At 27.7% G+C, this 20,503-nt stretch overlaps 2 protein-coding genes across 6 annotated transcripts in view; one reads left to right on the top strand and one right to left on the bottom strand.

The window, feature by feature from the left end:
• Positions 1–20,503, top strand: part of PolQ (DNA polymerase theta) — a 120,465-nt gene that overhangs the window by 60,396 nt on the left and 39,566 nt on the right. The window contains exons 1-3 of one of the 5 annotated variants that reach the window (XM_087159676.1): positions 17,196–17,259; positions 17,799–18,008; positions 18,279–18,330. In XM_087159676.1, coding sequence (XP_087015802.1) covers positions 17,806–18,008; positions 18,279–18,330 — 255 coding nt within the window. In that variant the 5' untranslated portion in view covers positions 17,196–17,259; positions 17,799–17,805. Of the gene's footprint in view, positions 1–17,195; positions 17,297–17,798; positions 18,009–18,278; positions 18,331–20,503 lie in introns of those variants that run through there. The other 4 variants (XM_087159677.1, XM_087159679.1, XM_043041353.3 and 1 more) reach the window with 4 other exon arrangements.
• On the bottom strand, positions 16,190–17,093 carry Csl4 (exosome component 1 Csl4). The gene has a single exon (XM_016063008.5). It carries the CDS (start codon positions 16,915–16,917, stop codon positions 16,291–16,293), a length of 627 nt encoding a protein of 208 aa, XP_015918494.1. The 5' UTR covers positions 16,918–17,093; the 3' UTR covers positions 16,190–16,290.

The following is a 20,503-nucleotide window of genomic DNA, read 5'->3' as shown; positions in this document are numbered from 1 at the left end:
TATCAATATTAGTTTCATTTTTTAGAATTTATATTTTGGCTTTGTTAAAGGCTCATCAATCATATTCGTTCACAGAGAATTGGTTATAGTCTCGTAAAAAAAAATTCCCTTTTACAAGTATTTTAAAATGTGAGAATTAAAAAATATTTTAGCTTGTAAGGAACAGAACGTTTTTTTTAAAATATTTTTTGTTTAATTTTAATAACATTTTGGGTAATATTAAAGAATTTTTTTTAATAAAATCACAACGATAATCCATGGAAATGTCACTTAGGGTTTTCAAAGAGCTTTTTCCTATAGTATTAAAGTTTGATTGAGAAGGCTCTTGGTAAACAAAAATGACAACGCCATTTTAAGTTCATATCTTTATTAATTATTTCTTCTCTCATATATTTAGAAAGTTCTAAACTAGTACTGTTACAAAAATACTTTGTTTATTGGTGAATGCCCTTGATAATTCAAAATGATAAATTAAAACAGTTGATTTTAAGCATTTAATAATATTTCCAATTGAGAAACATTTTGTCACAATATTTTCAGCAAGTAAAATATTCAGCAAGTTTAAAATATGAAAAAACTATCAAGTTTTTAATGCAGGATAATATTATATTTAAGAGTCACTATTTTCTATTAATCTAGTGAAATATTAGGTTAACTTGTACAATAAGTGATTTAGCGCAATTACGCTGCCACATCACCCAAGTCAAAATTCTTGATGGACCCATCAAAAAATTTTGATGGTTCATGTTGATTTCAGTGTGACTCATGATGGTCCAACATTATTTGATGGTTACCATCATCCAATATTTTCCATTACGTGTTCATGGTTTTTGATAAGCCAGCAAACTTTCATCATTTCATGATGGAAAATGATACTTTAATACTATGATGGTTAACCATCAAGAGAAATTTGACTGTCATGAACCAACAAGTCATGATGATCCGTGAAGGTTCATGATGATTCCAATTTTACATTTCCATGATGGTTTAATAGGAATTCTTGTTGATTCTCAGCAAAATACCATCAAAACAAGCTACTATTCTTATGTTAGACCATCATAAATCCGTCCGAATTCCTACATTAAGATGATGGTTACTTATGTTGGTTACTATCTAGATTATGTTGGTCCATCAATGGAAAACCATAAAAATTTTTAACTTGGACATCTAACTGAACCTTTATTTCAGTGCATTACATAATTAACTTCTTTTTCTTCCTTTTTCAAGTCAAAACAAAGCAGTAACTGTACAACAGTAACAGTAAACTGCAACTGTACCTATTATATATCAACAAGGAGGAAGAATAATTCTAAAGTGGTAGGATGCGTCGGTTTTGTCATAACTCCATATAAATTTCCCTTGAGTATCAGGTATATAGAAGTTGAATAACGAAGAAAAGAAAAATCTCTAGCTTCAGTGATCACACTTTTCAGATAAGCGTGAACTTGAAAGTAAAGAAATCTCACCTTGATCGTTGGTTTCAAATATCCGATACCATTAATTATTTTCATCACGCAGAAAATAACGAACTAAATTAGTTCGGCCATGCATCGATCATTTAAGTTCAGCCGTTATCTATCTTAATTAAGAATTTTAATGTCAAAAGTGATGTACAAACACTACTTGTTCTTAAAATCTTTTCTTTAGAATAATTACTTAAAGTAACGAAGAGGGAAATGAAGTTTGTATTTCAAAAAAATATATAGAATGTAGATTTGAATAAGAAATTTTCTAGAATAATTAATTTTTTTCCTTCCAGTGCAAAGCCTTGAATTATTTGTTTAATAGGAGAGACATTAATAAAACACGAAATTATTTTGTATTAAAATACATTATTCTTTTAATGTAATGTTTTAATTTTAACTCAAATCAAATCTAAAAGTTTTAGTTTTGGAAAATGACCAAGAAAATAACATATCAATTTAAAGACATTTTGTATACAAGTCTTATTTTATCACGATTTTTTTTTCACTTTTTAATTACAAAAATTTCAAATATATCATAATTATTCAAAATTAAAATGCTTTTCTTAAATAGGGAAATTTTATATTTTGAGTTTCCTCGTACATCCTAATGAATGTTTCTTAGCTCTGGCAAAACAATGAGTAAATGTTTTCGTTTGTGCAAAACAATTGTCTTTGTAAAACTGTAATTCATTTTACATTCAATTTTCATTCGGAGGAGTTTTTAACAAATCATATTTTTTGTGCCAAATGCGCATTGTTAAGGGAGAGATGGTATACCTGTAACTTTTGAATGGTATACGAGTAACGTTATTGATTGCTATGAATTATTTTATTTACTTCAATTCAGACACGATAAAGCTAGTTTGCGACTTCAAATTTAAACGACTATTTCTTCTAGTATTTTCAATAGTAAAATCAACAGCAAATATAAAGAGTCACAACGTATTGATGAAATAAATCTTTTTATATTTAGTTTTAATCTTAAAATTAGTCTAATCTTAAATCTTTAAAATTTATATAATTTAATTGTTTTGAATATGTTGGCATACTTTATAAAAGGACTTGAAGAAATTGTTCAGCAGTACTAACGACTTACCTATACTCGTATTTTCAATAGTACTAACAGCAAATATCACAACGTATTGATAATATAAATCTTATTATATTTAGTTTTAATTCTAATGAAAATTCATACGATTTATTTGTTTTGAATATGTTGGTATACTCTACAATAGTATTTGGTGGAAATCGTTCAGCAGGGCTGAATTTTATTACAAATAATCGTAAAATTAATTCTAGATCAAATTGGGAGCCAATGATATAGATCAGATTTATAGTTAAGGAATATTGATCTAATTAATTTATAGAGAATAATATTTAAATTGAAATAGGAATGTAAATTGAATTAAATTAAAAGAAGAAAAAAAGACTTCCAACCTGCATATTTATTTTATTCTATTTCAATTTAAGTATCATTCTCTATATTTAATAAATATACTTGAAGAAAAATTTTGGGCATATGCTGCTTTAGTTTTTTCCCACAAATGACTTAGGTTTTGTTTTAGCTGCATCTTGAAACTGATTTTTTCGATTTTTATTTAAGAATAATAATTTACAGTAGAATATAGGAGAAACTTCGAATTTATAGTAGAATCTTCTAATTTATTGCAGAGTAACATCTAAAATTGACCTGATAATTAGCAAAAAATAATATCTTATAACTTTAGCAATTTAAATGAAATAAATTTGTGTTTTTTATATTTTAAGCCTGGTGAAAAATCGGGAAGACTTGCAAGTATTGTGAATAAGTCACAATTGCTTAATTTCTGAGGGTTGCAGTTTAACAATTTTGATAAATGTTAAGTGTTTCTTGTTAATTTTTAATGTTTTCCATTTTTTAAAACCGTTTTTTGATCATTATTATGTTTCTTGGCTATAGACTGGATCGTTCAGATTTTTTTCGAGGCGTTAATATACTTTATTTAGCATTGTGCAAGCTATTTTAAAATGTGTTGCACCCTGGTAGTTATCACTTGTGAGCTCTAGAAGTCTTCTAACACTTTCTGTGTAAGTTTTTCAATTAATGTTGAAAAAATAATATTTGGAAAAACTTTTTTTTTTATCCCGCATGAAAATGTTTATAAACCAGTATTAAAATTATCAAAAATACTTGAAAAGTTAGGTAAAGTTAAGGAACTAGGCCATAAAATTTAGAATTTTTATTTTATTTAATTTTCTCAAAATGTAATGTTAAATAAAAATAAATGTCATCGTGATGCACTTAAGGCACATCTTCACGAATATTTTATAAAATTATGTATGCATCTTAATTTTTCAAAACTTTTCTCATCTCTCCTTTTATGCAAGGACGGAAGAGCCATTTTTTTTCTTGCTATTTTGTTTGATACATAAAACTAATATTTTATTATTTACCATCAAATAATTATTTTTTAGGAATGCCAAAATATCTCAAGATATTACTTAGAGATTTGTACTATTGCAAAAGTCGGTTTCTAAAGAACTATTCGATCGATTTCGCTCACAATTTTGAATTTTGCCATAGAAAATTAGCACTTTTTAAAATGAGGCAATAAATTGTATACCTTACAATTCAAATTTTTTGGACTATTATGAAATAAAATTTAAAAAAAAGTAAATAATTACTAAAAGTTATATTTTGCATGGAATTATCTTTGAATAAACGAATTTCAAAACTGAAAGCAATTTTTTTTAATTTTCTTAAAAAGTTCTCGAAAACACGCAAAACTAAAAATACGTAAAATACGCAAAATAGCAAAATTAACATTAATGGAGTCAAACTCTGGACTGCTCTCCTGTCCGAACTATTGCGACCATACTTACCAGATAGTGGCTTACCCTCTATATTTTGGGGGTTAGAAATCCGAATTCGTCAAAAAAAGGGTATATTTATTAAGAGAAAGTACGTTTTTGTGTCTGATTTCGGATTTAAAATATCGTCTGCACTAATTAGCTATCATGTTTAATTAATATATTTAGCAATTATTAATTAGCACAGTTCATTAGTCAGCCTATCAACCCATTTAGATTGAGTCCTAGAACGTGTAGATGTGATGATTAGATCAAAAGCTATTCAGGTTTCGTATTTTGCACACTGTGCAAGTACAAATAAAATTGTAAGAAAGTATAATGCTAGAGTAAAAACGACCTTCCCAAGTATATCATTCCTAAAAAAAATAGGCGTAGCTTTTGTCTTAAGCTGCATAAAATAAAAATTAAGCTCTTTTTTTTTTAATTTCCATTGATTTATTTGAGTAAACATTCCTTTAACTTGATGAGGCGACACCGACTTGAAAATTCGATTTTAAAATTGGTTTAAGGAATTTATCATAATATTAAAAACACTTTTAAACGCAAAAAGTCAGATAATTCAACCTTGACTTTGGCCTTGAATTCGTAACAGAAAGTGAAACCGATCTCACAGTGAAGAGAAACACAATACTGAAATGTTCAATATAGAGAAAAAAGAAAAGTGGTAGTTATTTTTACGGACCTCATAAATTGATCTGCCATCTAGCGAGCAGGATACGAACAAACGTGATGTTTTTGTTTTCCTATTTGAGTGATGTATCGTGTTTTACAGCATTTGTAAGGACAAAGCCGAAATTGTTTCTTTTTTAGGAATGCAGTAAATATGTGCACGCAAGGATAACCTAAAAAAATCTCTTTTATGTTTGTTTTCATGTTACATGGAATTTATAAAATACGATAAGATTTTGAGAAAACAAACCATTTATTTTTATTTGTTTCTGTTCATAAGTAATAATGGCTTTAAAAGCTAAACTGTCCTAAGTTTAAAAGGAATTAATTGAAATAATCTTTACTTAAAGATATTTATTATCGATCGTTTATAGATTGAGGAAATCACAATAAATTTTTATATTGTTTTTAGGTTTAACTAATTAGTCTTTAGGGGTCTTTTTGGACTCCTACCACTGGTCAGCAAAAATAAATCGCAAACATCTTTTCCACGGTAACGCTAGAGAGTCGCAATAGCTCCTCGTTATTCGTCTTAACTTTAGAAACTTAATTTTATGATTAACTTAATTTTATGATTAAATTCAAATTAAATATGCAACTTTGCGCAACACAAAATTTACGTTCTCATTCCTTTTATAAAATTTTGCATAGTATATTTCTCTATGTGACCAAAACTCTTGATCTCTAAAACTTTTCACAAAAAAAAAAAATTCCAACTCTTCCTTTCCTTGAATTCAATTCCAAATTCGAAATTTTTTCAAATATAATTTTTCAATACTTTTTTTGAACTTAAAAAAAAAATAAAAATAAAGAAATTTTTATGCCTAACGTAAGCATTGTTCATACATTTTCTCTCCATTTGTTATCAAAAATAAGCAAATCACTAACTCTCTCCTCCCCGTTACGTGTTTACGCAACATTTAACCCTTTTGAAGGCCGTGGTAAGTATACTTACCACCACGTTTTACCACTTTTAATATAGGTTTCCATTTTTCAATAACTTCAGCTTTCTTGAAGTGAGTTTGAATAAAATTGGTAACCATTTGTCACTCTTAAAAAACGTATAAAAGTTATAAAATACATAATTCCTTTTGAAGTTTCTAGCACTTAAGGAATTTATTTTATAAATAAAGAAAAATAAAAGTCAGTAAGTTCCTAATAGGTCATGTTAAATATATTTACCACCAAGAAAATGGCATTTTTATAAACTAAATGAGTTTTTTTTTTATATCAATTACTGTTCTTAAAGCAATTTCAATTCCAAAAATACTTTAATTTACCTTTACTAGAAATAAAGGGCCCATTAAAGGGTTAAACGACTCCTTATTAAAAACTTTGGGGAAGAAAAACTACCATTTATATAAAGAAATTTTAAAGCCAGTCATTTTTATTTCTTTATTTAGTGTACAGAATCAAACTTTAGTGAAAGGTTTGGAATCACTTAAGGAATAAAACTTGTATTTCTGACAAACACATGCGGACTCAGATTCGAATCCCAGATATAGCTGTCTGGTTTACTGTTTCTGACAGATTTGAATATAAAATACTTCCTGTAACACCGGGCATAAAATTTATGTTGTAGCAGTGATCAAGTGTAACAAAGTTTTATATCCGTAATTTCAATTACAATCTCAATCAGCTACTCTGTAATTTTATTCTGGAGATAATATTTAAAAAAAAGAAATGCTAGATTGTTCTGTTATTTTTCTACACGTTTTAAATCGCTTACATTTACACACTAAAAATCATGATTACTCAAACATTTTTAATAAAAATTTACCCACAAAAACTTGAGATAACAAAGCAAAAAAATTTATCCTTATACTGAGTAAAATAGCTATCTATTTGTAACGATAACAAACGAAATAATTAATAATATGTTAAGTGCATAGAACAAAAAAATTTTTTTTTTAATGATCGGGTTTTAGCCTACTAACTTATAATCGTCTTAAATTACGAAATCAGATACAGCATATCTTCTCAGAATTAACATACTCTTTTCTATTGGTTTCGGACTTATGATCATCAAAATAAGGGTTCTGGATATTCACAATCTTGTAAATAGACTCCCAATAACTTAATCAGGGAAGCCGACAAAAGTTTGATTATGATTTGAACCCCATAATTTTACTTTCTTTTGAATTCGGCCACGTCTCTATTACTATTTAAATTAATTAAAAAAAAGATTTGCACATAAATTAAGAAATATGTTAATTAATAAGATAATACGGAGTAAAAAGTTACGATTCAGTATATAAATAATTGAAAAATTCTTGAATTGTATGATACTAAACAAATTTTATAACTTTGTATTCTAAAATCCAAAATTAGATACAAATCGATCAAACGATTTCTCAGTAACAAAACAGTGAATAGGTCGTATTATTTTGTTTTCATCACTCGAAATTATTCGACCAATTCTCATTTATAAATATTATAATTCGTAAATAATTTAAAAAGTTGTATTTTTCGATAATTATTAAATAAAATAATTTTTTGAAAAAAAATTATTACTATTTTATTTACTTATTTTTTTTATTTTTTTTGCGTAAAATTACATGTGAATAAACTAACGTTATAATGTCGCTAGATTTTCTTTTTTAAATTTATTTAAATAGTCGAAGAGATATGACGAAATAAGAAAATTAGGTTCGAATCTCGGTCATAGCTGGTCGATACGTATTCCGCACCCGGCTAGCACCGACCACAGTGTTGACGTCAAATAACCTCAGTAGTAGACGGAGCATGACTTAGAGCCCCCTTGCCGCCAGGCTAACCGTGGGAGGTTTTCCTCTCCATATAACGCAAATGCGGATTAGTTCCATCAAAAAGTCAAAGGCAAATTTATCCCAATACTTGATCCAGGAGGTCCCTTGTCTTCTGGATTAGGTTCAAAATTACAAAGCTATGGAGTTGAACATTGGTAGTCGTAAACTCAAAAAATTGGGTCGGCTGTTCAACGCCGGTTATAATATAAAATAAAATAAGAAAATTAAAATTAAGGAGTTCATGATTTCGACCGCTTTCAAGAATAAACTATTGAACTGATGATTGATTTTTCAAATCGCAGCTACCCTCCTATACTTCTCGAAACAAAAATACATATCTAATTTAAGGGTGTCAGCACGAGGGTTCGTAGAAGACACATCATAATATCATACAACGAATATCATGATATTTTCAGTCATTGAGATAAAGTTTTCTATTAAAAAACAAATCTAGATAAATAGTTTAAAAGGTTATATGTATATAACACTATTTTATTTAAATATTACATAATGGATTGTACCTCTTACCTATAATTTAATTAAGCTACCTTCCAATCTAAACACCAAAAAAATAATAGATAAATAAATAAAAAAATTGATAGAAAATAAGCTTGAAATGAAAAACATTACATCTCAAATTACTCAATTATTTACTAATCTTCTTTTGAAATTGACTTTCTTTTTCAATTATTTACTAATCTTCTTTTGAAATTTGATTTCTTCTTCAATTATTTACTAATCTTCTTTTGAAATTGACTTTCTTTTTCAATTATTTACTAATCTTCTTTTGTAGTAAAAAGAATATTTTCAAGCATTAGATTAATTCAATCCGAACTGAACTATGAAAAAGTAGAAAAACTGTCTTTTATGCTTGAATATTATAATGAAATGAAATGAGAATTTGTCTCATTTTGAATTTTTGGTTAAAAAAAAAGTCATAACACTTGAGATTAAACCTATTTTTTTTTGTGACTACAAAAAAAACATATTCAATAAAATATTTGAGAATCGAAATTCTGTTAAATGCAAAATTTATATATCGAATGTACTGGGCACAAAATAAAAAACAAGACAACCCAGAATAACTTTTGATCTAAGGATCAGATTTTGCACATTCTTAGACACAATGTTAATGGTTCGAGGGGGTTAATGTTAATGGTTATCAAATATGGTAATTAATTAGTGCAGACGATATTTTAAGTTGCGACATAAAACACAAAAATGTACTTTCTCTGAATAAACATACCTTTTTTTCCCCACAGATTTGGATTTCTGACCCCCAAAATATAGGGGGAAGCAGCACTCTGGAAAAGATTATCCCCATAGTTTAGTCAGAAGAGCGATTCAAAATTTGGACCCCTTAATATTAATTTTACTTTTTGCGTATTTCGCTATATCTTGATAACATTTTATGCAAATTTTAAAAAAAATTGCACACAGTTATAAAATTCGTTTATCCAAAGATAATTCCTTTCAAAAAATAAATTTTAGTAAATATTTATTATTTTTCATTATCCTATTAAATAATAGTCGAAAAATTTTGAATTGTAAGGTATACAATTTTTTACATCATTTCAAAGTATGTCATTTTTGGCAAAATGCAAGTTTGAGCGAAATCGGTTGAATATAGTTACTGAAAAATCGAATTCTAATTGTCTGACTTTTTTAAAATTCAATTTCTCTGGGACTATTCAACCAATTTTGAAACAAATTTTGTATTTTGCCGTATAAAATTATTTTCCTTTAAACGATGCAAAAAATTATGCATTTAGCAATTCAAAATTTGTTCGACCGTTGTTAAAGAAAATAATAAAAAACATATTAAATATTTACTAAGAGTTATTTTTTGCAAGGAATTATCTTTGGATAAACGAATTTTATAACTGTGTGCAAAATTTAAAGATATGTTTATTCAGAGAAAGTATGTTTTTGTGTCTGATTTTGTAACTTAAACTATCGTCTGCACTAATAAATTAGCATATTTGAGGTCACCCCCTTGAGCCGTTAAGATCGAGTCCGAGAACATGAAGATCCGATCATTAGATCAAAAGTTATTCAGGGCGGTCCTTTTCTTTTGGTACACTGTACATAAAAATGGAGTTCGTATAGTCTAGCGTTTATATTGTGCCTGAAAATATTTATCAATTGATGCTAACTTTTTTTATCCATTATGTTGAATGATATCAAAATATCCAACATTCTTAATCTTTCCGAAAACATACAAAATTTATGATCCCTGTAAATGGTGCAAAATATTCAACTTTACATTTAATATCTTCAATCAGCGCTTCAAGCTTAAAAACTTGGTTTGTAGCAACAAAAAAAATTTTTTTTTTAAACATTATTATTTTACTCTTTTTATTGATTGTAATAATGGATGAGGTTGCCTTTTTTGCAAACTAAATTTATAGGAACTTTTAATCAGTTAACCCTTTCAAATTTAAGGTCTCATTAGATGTTTTAAGAAAACTGTTGAGCTAAATAGATCCCATTTTAAAATCAGATTTGCACATTATAAGTCTTTTGAATTTCCCTCCTTCTATTTCTTTGTAAAGATTTATGTTTCGTTTCATGAGGAAAATAACCGAAATAAAGCTAAGAAAAAGTGAATGTCACAATATAAGAATTATTTATACCCTTTTACATTGTTCTGAATCATAATTTGTACGAGGGTGGTTCAGATATTAATAAGACAACTTTAATAACTAAATATTACAAATATTACTTACAAAAAATATAAATTTTTTTATTTTTTTTACATAATTTTGTATGAACTTCTACCCACTTTTTCCAACGTTTTGGAAGGTTTTTAATTTGGTGCCATAGAAAGAAGTAGGCTGCGTAGTGAACCAATTGTGCTTCTTCATGGGATGAAAATCTCTCGCCACCCAAGGCTTTTTTAATGGGTCCAAACAAATGGTAATCTGAAAGTGCCATGTCCGAGCTACACGGAGGATGTTCAACTGTTTCCCATTGTAATGCCTGTAACTTTTGTTGTGTTACTGCAACTTTATTATATGTCACATTGTTCTATTGCAAAAGAACGTCTCTTTTTTATGCCTCTTGAACCGATAGGCTGCTTTGACTTTCTCTAAAGGTTCACAAAATTAATCTGCATTAATTATTCGTAGTTCAATGAAAGAAATCAACATACACAACACTTTGTGAGTCCCAAAAAACACTTGTAAGGGAATTTTGATTTAGTTGTTACTCTCTCATAAAATGGTTCCTTAATTAGGTTTCTACTGATTAGATTTTGACAAAATTTACTTAGAATTTTTCAATAAAAAGTTTGAATTAAATTAGTGTTTTTTTTGTCACAATAAAAATAATTTACAAATTTAAAAAAAATTACAGCTCTTAGTTTTGTTACAGATTCCTTACAGGTTACTTACTTGCTCTTAGTTTTGTTACGGGTCAAAAATTGTGGCCTATAGGTTATGGAAAAAATATATAGTGTCAATTGAAAAAATTAGTGGCAGTGCAGTGTTAGGCAATGAAACTTGTTGTCCTTGCAAAAGTGATTCAAATCAGAGAGAAGTAGGATTTCCACTCCATAAGAGATTTAAAAAAAATAAGTAAAATTTTTAATTCTTATACTCAAACTTTTTACCAGTTCTTTAAAGACAATTTTGCATGCAGAAATTGAAATCCTTCATAAGCTTCCAAATAGCTTTAACAAGAAGAGTAGTTTTGTAAAGGGACAGTCAGACATAAAATCAACATAGAGGAACTATTTGTTTCATTAACAAAAACTTTTAAAAACACACTAGACAAATTTCTAGTACTTTTTTTTTAATATTAATTTTAACGTTTGTAAAATAGAAAGCCGTAGCAAAATATAAGATAAGAAAATATTACAATTTAATTTTATAAAATGAATTTCATCTGATACCAATATAAATACATACTAATTCGGAGACTTTGATTGAAAAGGAAAATAAATACTAATAGTAGTATAAATTTGTTGATTGATTTATAGTAAAAATGTCAGTTGTAGATATTTTGAAAATTTAGTTGCTCTCACAAGGAACCGGTAACTGAAAGATATTACTAGTCATTACATTTTCACTCTTCCGCTTATATGTGTATCAATCACAAGATTTTTTAAAAACAAAGTTAATAAAGTAAATTAAACAAAAATTTACAGCATAGAGAGTGTGTAATGTCACAATTATGATGAAATATGCTACATTGTGACAAAACCAAAACATGAAACATAAACAGCATAATATCCCTTACTGATGGTCAGGGGATAATATTTTGGCGGTCTGAATAAAATTTTAGAAGTTTCGGATCAATGTACCACTGCTAATTTCAAGCCTTGAATGTTATTAAGAAAGAAGAATTACCTGATTAATATCTTTTCAGATTGTAGAGAAACACAGGAATACTATTTCACATCCTAATTGGAGCATTTAATTCAAGGATTTAATTTTGACTAGGCATCTCTCATTTGGGAGGACAGTTTCTCTTTTCTGTTAAAGTTCTTTCAAAAAAAGAAAAATATAAACAAAGATTCTTTAAAACTTTGGAAACATTGGTTTTCTTACGTAACATTGAGATTTTTTTCAACTAAAGTAGGATACGGTAAAACTGAATTATTATTATTTTATTTAATTTATGCTGTTTCTAAATTATAATAACAATTGCAATGATTTCATGAAATATGTATAATTGGAGGAAAAGGAATGTGAGTGACCTATGCTAGTTATATTTTTCATGAGAAAATGAAAATTCTTTTATTCAATTATAATTTGAACCTCCAAAGATAGATAGTATTACTTTAAATGTCAGTGATATGCTCTGATTTTAAACATGAAAACTCTGATCACATTATAATACTTGCAAAATGAATCAAAACAGAATAAAAAATCTATTAACACATTGCCAGACACTTTAAATTTGACAACCATGCTCAGAAACTAGGACAGGGCGATATAAGAAATTTTATATTGTGATGCATCATCAGTTTTGCATCGCGATATAGTATTTTTGAAATTCATTTGCTTATAAGGCGCAGAAAGTCGGATTTCTATCAAAACTTCATACTCAGATTGATTTAAATCAATTTATGAATTTGATGTATATGTTTTGCTTAAGAAAGATATTAATGTTATACTTTCTAAAAATGATCGCGCAAATAACGAAAGATTTCTTAGTTTAAAAATAAATAATAAAAAAATGAATAAAATTGAAATTTACCAATGTATTTACCTAACAATATAGAAAGAAAATTTAAAAAATAAGTTCGTTGAAAATTATTTGTATGCTTAAAACAAAGTGCTAAATAGATTAAACAAAAAAAAAATACTTTTAAAACAACACTATTTTTTATCATTATTATTTCACATAAATAATAAAGTTAAATTGAATAATTACCAAATTCTGAACGAAAAAACAAAGTAAGGTTTAATTTCTTAAAAATAAAAACAAAAGAATTATGATATTCAATAATATATTCAACTGACAATATTGACAGAAAATTAAAAAACATGATTACTCTTTAATAAAACGAAGTGCTAAATGATTTTAAAAAAAGAAGTCGCAATCGCAAACATTCTTAATTTTTTTGAATAAACAAAGTTAGAGGAAAAATAAGTTTTGTTATAGTTTCATTTATAAAAATGAAAACAACTAAAGATTTATAAATTTAAAATCAGTAATAAAAACCCATTAAATTATTATTTTATCCGAAAAGTTATTAAAAAATTAAAATAAAGTTAAAAATAGCCTTTTTAATTTAATTCTTTATGGGCACCTTAAATTAGATTTCCGTTTGTAATAAATTCAATAATGTAAAATAATACTTAAACATATAATATCAAAATTAATTTTCACATTTAAAAATAAAAAAGAAAGTTTTGTTTCAAAAAAGAATTTACCTAATTAATTAAGAAACACTTCTTTATATATTCTTTTCAATAATAGATTACGTTCAGAACAAGGTAACGAAGTCAGTTCCACTTAAAATAATCTACAAGAAACGATATCAAGTCGCGACAAAGAAAAGAAAAAAAAACTAAGGGGTGCGGAAACGAACATGCGAGATCACGATATATGTTCTCAAAATTGATTCTACCGCTCATCAATCAAGGCCGTTTCAATATAACGATACGAACATCGTCTTCCCCAGCGCGAGTTGGCATCCGAACGTAAGAGATCCTTGCGTGTCTTGTATCGCTATATCGTACGTCTTCTTTACTCGAAGGCTTAAATCAGATTTCTGATGCATCGCCTGGAACGAAAGTCGCTGTATCGGCCTCTTAACGCCTGCAATGATCGGTTTAACGCCTGCCGATACAGGCGTTAAACCGATGTATCGATTTATAGCCCAGTCCTATCAGAAACATATTTTTTTATCCTTGAATTTTTTAGTACAGCAATATGAAATTGAGCATCAACCTTATGTTTTGAAATTGAAAATTATCATGTTTTGTTAGTTTTTTCATGAAAACTCTCGATGGTTGGAAACGTCATTTGATCACCCCATTTTTTCCCCCTCTGCACAAACAAACCAATAGATATCTGAAACTCTACATTTTTTTTTTTTAATGTATTACTGAAAAACTAACAAATAAATGCACTGGAACATTTGATACTAAGGATGTTCTTTTCTTTATTAATTAAAATATGCAAGACCAAGATGTCTAAATCTTTTGTGACCTTCATTCCACAATCGATTATCTTCAAGAATTTTTCAGATAATTTTTTTAAGATATAATTTCTCCTACCAATCTGATGGTGAGAAATTGGAATTAGTTTTTAAAAGGAAGTGATAATCAATGGATACACTATAAGAAATTTTTTCCTTGAGATGGTAACACTATAATGATGGCTATAGCATAAAGTGACCACATTTTCATTGAGACAAAGCGGGACAAATGGGATGAAATGAGAATTACAATTTAGTTATATATATTTTATTGTATGCATTCATATACTTGTACAAAAATGTATTTATTATTAATTATTGGTAACTATTAAAATATTTGCAAAAAATAATAATTTGAACATCATGATTTTTAATCAAATTAAATTATTTAAAAAAAATTATGATTTTCTTTCACGGTCATATTTTTGATCTGAGTGAATACTTAGCAATAGATTCGGATCATTTATTAAAATGCCGTGAAATATTTCCCATGAATTGGTCAAAGGGCATTATTCAAAAATCTTTTGTGCCTCTTTGCCGCTAGATGTTTAGTAATATCGTTTTTTCCACCATGTGAGACCAAAAATTCAGCATTGCATTTATCACACCGTACCATACAGTCTATTTTGGTTTTCTTAATAAATGGAAATTCTCGGCTTAGCTCTTCATTAAACTTGCATTCTCTTTTTTTACTCATCTTTTATTCTGTGGGTCAATACTAGAAACAAATAAAAAATTTACTACAAAGGCTAAAAGAGAGTATTAAATTTTACCTTATTGACCGTTACGTTGTGGCGACTATTGCTCTACCACTATCTTCGTCAATCAAATAATGAGTCAAACCGAACGTCAAATTGAAAACAACAAACTGCCCTGTCTAACGGCAGTCCGCACTTATCTCAATTAAGCTGAGACGTAAGGACAGTGATCGAACACCATCGAGTAAATCTAACTCGGTACATTGCCTAATTTAGTTTACTCTGCATGCATTTTATGTTTTTTTAAATGTATTTTCAGGGGTCTGTCCAGGCCGAATTTACTACCGTTTAGCGGTACCTTCACAAATTCAATTATAGGTAAAACGGTAGTTTCACAAATTCAACTTTAGGAAAAACGGTAGTTTCACAAAATACTTTTTCTTAAAATTTTATTTTTGTATCCCTTAAGAAACGATAAATCTATATTTTAACCATGTTTTTCTATTGATTTTTTAATTTTTCACAAATTATGTCTAAATTTTCACAAAATAGGTACCTTTTACAAAAACCTAGACAAACCCCTGATTTTTTAATTCTTTATATTCACCATAATACTTTATAAATAGGTAATATATTTTTACAGTACATTTAAAATAAGAAATGCAGATATTTTCTAAAAAGTGGGACATTTTAAAAAATCGGTGGGTTGCGGGACAATCCACCAAAAAGCGGGACTGTCCCGCCAAAATCGGGACGTGTGGTCACTTTACTATAGCAGTGATTTGCTTACTTATTACCAAAAATTCTACAGCTATAGATTTTCAAGAATTTTTTAGATAATTTTTAAGATATAATTTCTCCTACGAATCTCATGTTGAGAAATAGGAATTAGGTTTTAAAAAGAAGTGATAATTAATTTAACGGATACACTAAGAGAGATTTTTTGATTGCGATGATACACTATAATGATGGCTATAGCAGTGATTTGCCAACTTATTACCAAAAATTCTACAGCTATAGCCGTCATTTGCAGCAAATCATGTTAAACTTTCAAGAATGAAAAACAATAAATACAATATAGTATTTTTTTTTCTTTTTGAATTTATTTGTAAACTCTAGTAACAAAGTATAAGAGAACTTGTCATTATATTAATGAGCAAAATACTTTTATACACATTCAAATATTACACATCCATTCCCTGCTGAAATTTAGCAAAGTTCTTTTGCGTGAAATTTTGAGGAACTATTTTAGCTACTTTTCTGGATTCTTTTGCAAAAGTTTTTGTACACATCATTTCAGTCCAAGAAGTTGGAATCATTTCTGCACCTGCTTCACTTAAAGCTAACGAGACACCTAACTCATCTTCAGCAGTTGTTAGATTGTAAGAATGCATAGCTCCTAAGGAACTCACTTTGGCTAGAATAATGTCTCCTGGTCTATAACATTTGTACATTTCAACTTTATCACGTTCCTTCATTCTAACCTCTTCTTTACGCAAGATACCACGAAACGGTTCAGGTAAAACAGTATCCTCAATACAATGAATAGAACATTTGGCATACCTTCTTCGAATGTTTGTCACTTTGGCGGTGATTATATCACCGACTCCTGGAACGATGCTTCTTTCAAAACCTTTATTTACCTCGACGATAATTTCTTTATCGTCATTTTTGAAATCAAGAAATCCAGTTAAACTAGAATAAATGCTATCACCTCGAAGGTAGGTACCACCTCCTACGGTGTAGTTTTCGGTAGAAGGACATAAATATTGACCTGGAACTACGAGTGAGCCAGAACTTAAAGTAGGCATGATTACAAGTTTAGAAGGAAAAAAAATGCTTTTCCAGATTTTGATGATTTCTGAATATAATCAATCAGAAGAAATATAATAGTTCATACAAATTATGATTAACTCATGGCATAATTCAGCATTCAAAATATACTTAAGTGTTGTGTTAGGAGTCGATAATAAACAAATTTCTTTTGCAAACTAAATATAGTTGCTTGAAGCTCTATGCGATATATGTATTTGCCATAAAATATTAACTTTATTGCGTCAATAAAACTGGCAACAAAATAAATTGATTTGTTTACGTTTTTGGCAGTCAGGCAGGGCACCGCGAAAATTTGATATCATTTAAACATAAGAATGGTAATTTCATATTATAATTCAAAGCTGGCATGGTTAAGTATAAAGCAAAGTTTGCTTTACATACCTCTCACACAAATTTCACCATAATTTTTAATGTTATGTTTTCAGATAAACAAATTCGCTCTTTCCATTTCCAAATAATTAGAAAAATAATAAAGCAAAGTCTCTACCTAAACTACTGAATCTATTAGGGATCAATAAATTCTGACAATAATTGCTATTTAAAAGTTTTTTTTGTACTCATTTTAATTATAAAATCAAAAATTTATGATTAAGTTGATGAAAAATTTATTGTATATAGTCAATAACTTTCTTTACTTTTTTATGACTATTTATTTATTTTTGCAATGAAATGGTTATTAAGATTTTTCAAAATCATTTTATTTGAAAATAGAGCATATATTATTTCACATACAAACTTTCCGTTGTGGTTTCTTAAATATTTTTTTTTTATGGGGAATTGTAAACAATGTTACTTGAATAACGTATATAAATATATTTATACTTTCGATTTTTTGACTTAATTTCTATTTATTTAGATCCATTATGAAGAAACTAACTCAAGAGTGGAAAATAAAAAAGCGAGTAATAAAGAATAAAAGTTTTAAAGAGCAGATTGACTTGTCATTAACAAACTCTGAGAGCATAATACTTGTTGCACAAAAGAGACCATCTCTAATGAAATCTGTATCGGATAAACCGATCATGTCTTCTTCCGACGAAGAAACCTTCATTCGTCGTTCTCAAAGGTAAAATTATCCAAATCAGAATTAAGACTAAACTGGATATTTAACCTTAAACATGTATTATTATTTTATCAATATTTAGTTTAGTTATTTTTTTTATCAGTATTTGCAAACAGTAAATGTGTAATATGAATTTTTAAAACCAAAAGCACAAGAGTATTTGTTATAAAAATTTGATTCTTTATTCAAATGATCAAAATTTATCATCTAATACTGTACTAACCAGTTTCTTCCAAATATACCTAATAAATATACTTTTGATTTTATTTTCAGACTTAAACAAAAATATGACAGCCGAAAACAGAAAATTTCAACGGTTGATCGAGTATGTTGTTGATTCCTTATTGTATTGATATTTTTTTAATAAAAAAAAAGTTTGATAAATAAGTAAATTCTTTCCTTCTGTATTGGCACTTATTTGCTTCGACTATCATTGTCAAAACACCAAAGAATTTTTGGTTTCTGTGCTTGCAAATTTTTTTAAAATAAATATGTTGTGGTTTGTCCTTGGGTAGCTACCTCTCCTGTGATTATTATTTTTAAGTTTCTTACATGCCTCTGCCCTGTTGTCACAAATATCTGGTGCAGGTATCAATATGAAACTTTTTTCATTTCATTTGCTGTAATATCTTTATTTCAGCTACATCTTAGAATATTTCTGTATAATTTCTTTCTTTCTATTTAAGTTACTTATTTTATTTATTTTTTTGTATGTTTTTGTTTTAAAAAATGCTTGAAGTTTCTCTTTCCTTTTACACTTTTTATAATAAAAACAAAATATAAGTAAATACTTCAACTAGTTTTTTGTTCACCAGTTTTCAAGTTATTCTTTTTTTGTGAAATTTCTTTAGTAATATTAAAGCCATCGGAGTTTCTCTTTAATATTTTCTCAAATATATTCTCAAACTGTTTAGATACTATAGCTATTAAATTAGTTATATTTGTTTTAGAACTACAATAAACCCCTATTTATACCTCCTGCAGGAGATCATTATGAATCAACATATGAGATGACATATGACTAGAAATTATGCAAATTAATAGAAATTCATCCTAAATATAATAAGACTGATAGTGTAGTAGGATATTTAATATTATTGATACAGAAAACAATATCAGTAAATGTAAATAAAATTGAAAATAAAAAGTTTGTTACAAATGTAAAAAAAATCATATCTTTATTTCTTGACAACATAAATGTTTACTATTCTTTCGTGAAGATGGATGGTAGACATTATAGTAAAATATATCTATATTTCTTGAGGTGGATTCTTTTTCAGAACCTTACTTAGAATTTTTTGAATCCAAGATAATGTACTTAAAAACTATTTAAAAAAAAACATTATTTAACTAATATATATATATATATATATATATATATATATATATATATATATATATATATACGTGTGTGTGTATTAGTGAACTTTTTTAACATTGCATAGATTAAGAATTAACTGGAGTGAAAAAGAATGTAAAAATAAAGAGCAAATAAGCGGTATTTTGTTGTATTAAAAAAGCTTGTTTCTTATTTATAAATTCTAATTAAAGTGATCAGAATTTTTTTTTACTATGAAACTCTTAATAACGATACAGTGTTTTCATCGCAGAAAAAAAATGGGTGAGAATTTCTCAACCTTTCTCAAACACAGGGTGAGATATCTAAAAATTAAAAAAAAAAAAAAAAAACAGAGACTTGAAAAAAAAAATCATTTCTTTAATTATAATATGTTTTTAACATCTTCTAATTTTTAAAGCATTGAATATTTTTTTTTTTTTTGCATCATCATATGGAAAATGTTCTACATCTGCTTCTTCATCAGCTATTCTCATTAGGTTGCTCAAATGCGTGTTTGTTTCGTTTTGATCGTTTCTACCCACATTTGTTTCATTTTCATTTGTCCGTTTCGGAGTAGAAGATATTGCCTTTACAAGGTATTTGTCCATCTTACATTAATGCGCAAAAGGTTTAAACTTCTTACACGGAGAAACTTTACCTACGGTAAACACAAAACTGCAGAGAAATGCGTTCTGAAAGAGGTTCCGAGGGATGGTGTTCTTAAAGGTTCTGAACAATACTGGTAAATAGCGAAGCTAGATAATGGGGCAGATGTTGAAAATAATAAAAGATCCAGGAAGAAAAGTGAAACGGATTTCATTCTAAATGGCGCAATGAGAAATTTTTTTCAAAATGCAAGAAATTAGCGAATTTTGAAATTGGTTTATAGAATGCGCGAATTTCTCGCGGTAATAATTTTTTAATATGAGAAAAGAAAAAAATATGCGAGATTCTCGCGCTGTAGTGAAAACACTGCGATAGTATGTGAAACTGAGAAGTATTAAATGTTAGCTCAGTCGAATGTCTCAAAGTCTTTATTCGTTAAAGAGCTTCTTTTTTTTTCTTTTACTAATTAGACAATAAAAGGGATGGACTTTTTAATGCAGTATTGTCATAAAATGAACTAACATTTTCGAATGAATTTAATAGAGTTGTGAAG

This window comes from Parasteatoda tepidariorum, chromosome 3 (assembly GCF_982258835.1).
Source record: "Parasteatoda tepidariorum strain Cologne lab strain chromosome 3, Ptep-v5.0, whole genome shotgun sequence".
Classification (NCBI taxonomy): Eukaryota; Metazoa; Arthropoda; class Arachnida; order Araneae; family Theridiidae; genus Parasteatoda; species Parasteatoda tepidariorum.
The sequence above is the reverse complement of the archived record's forward strand: the minus strand, read 5'-3'. Positions and strand labels throughout refer to the sequence as shown.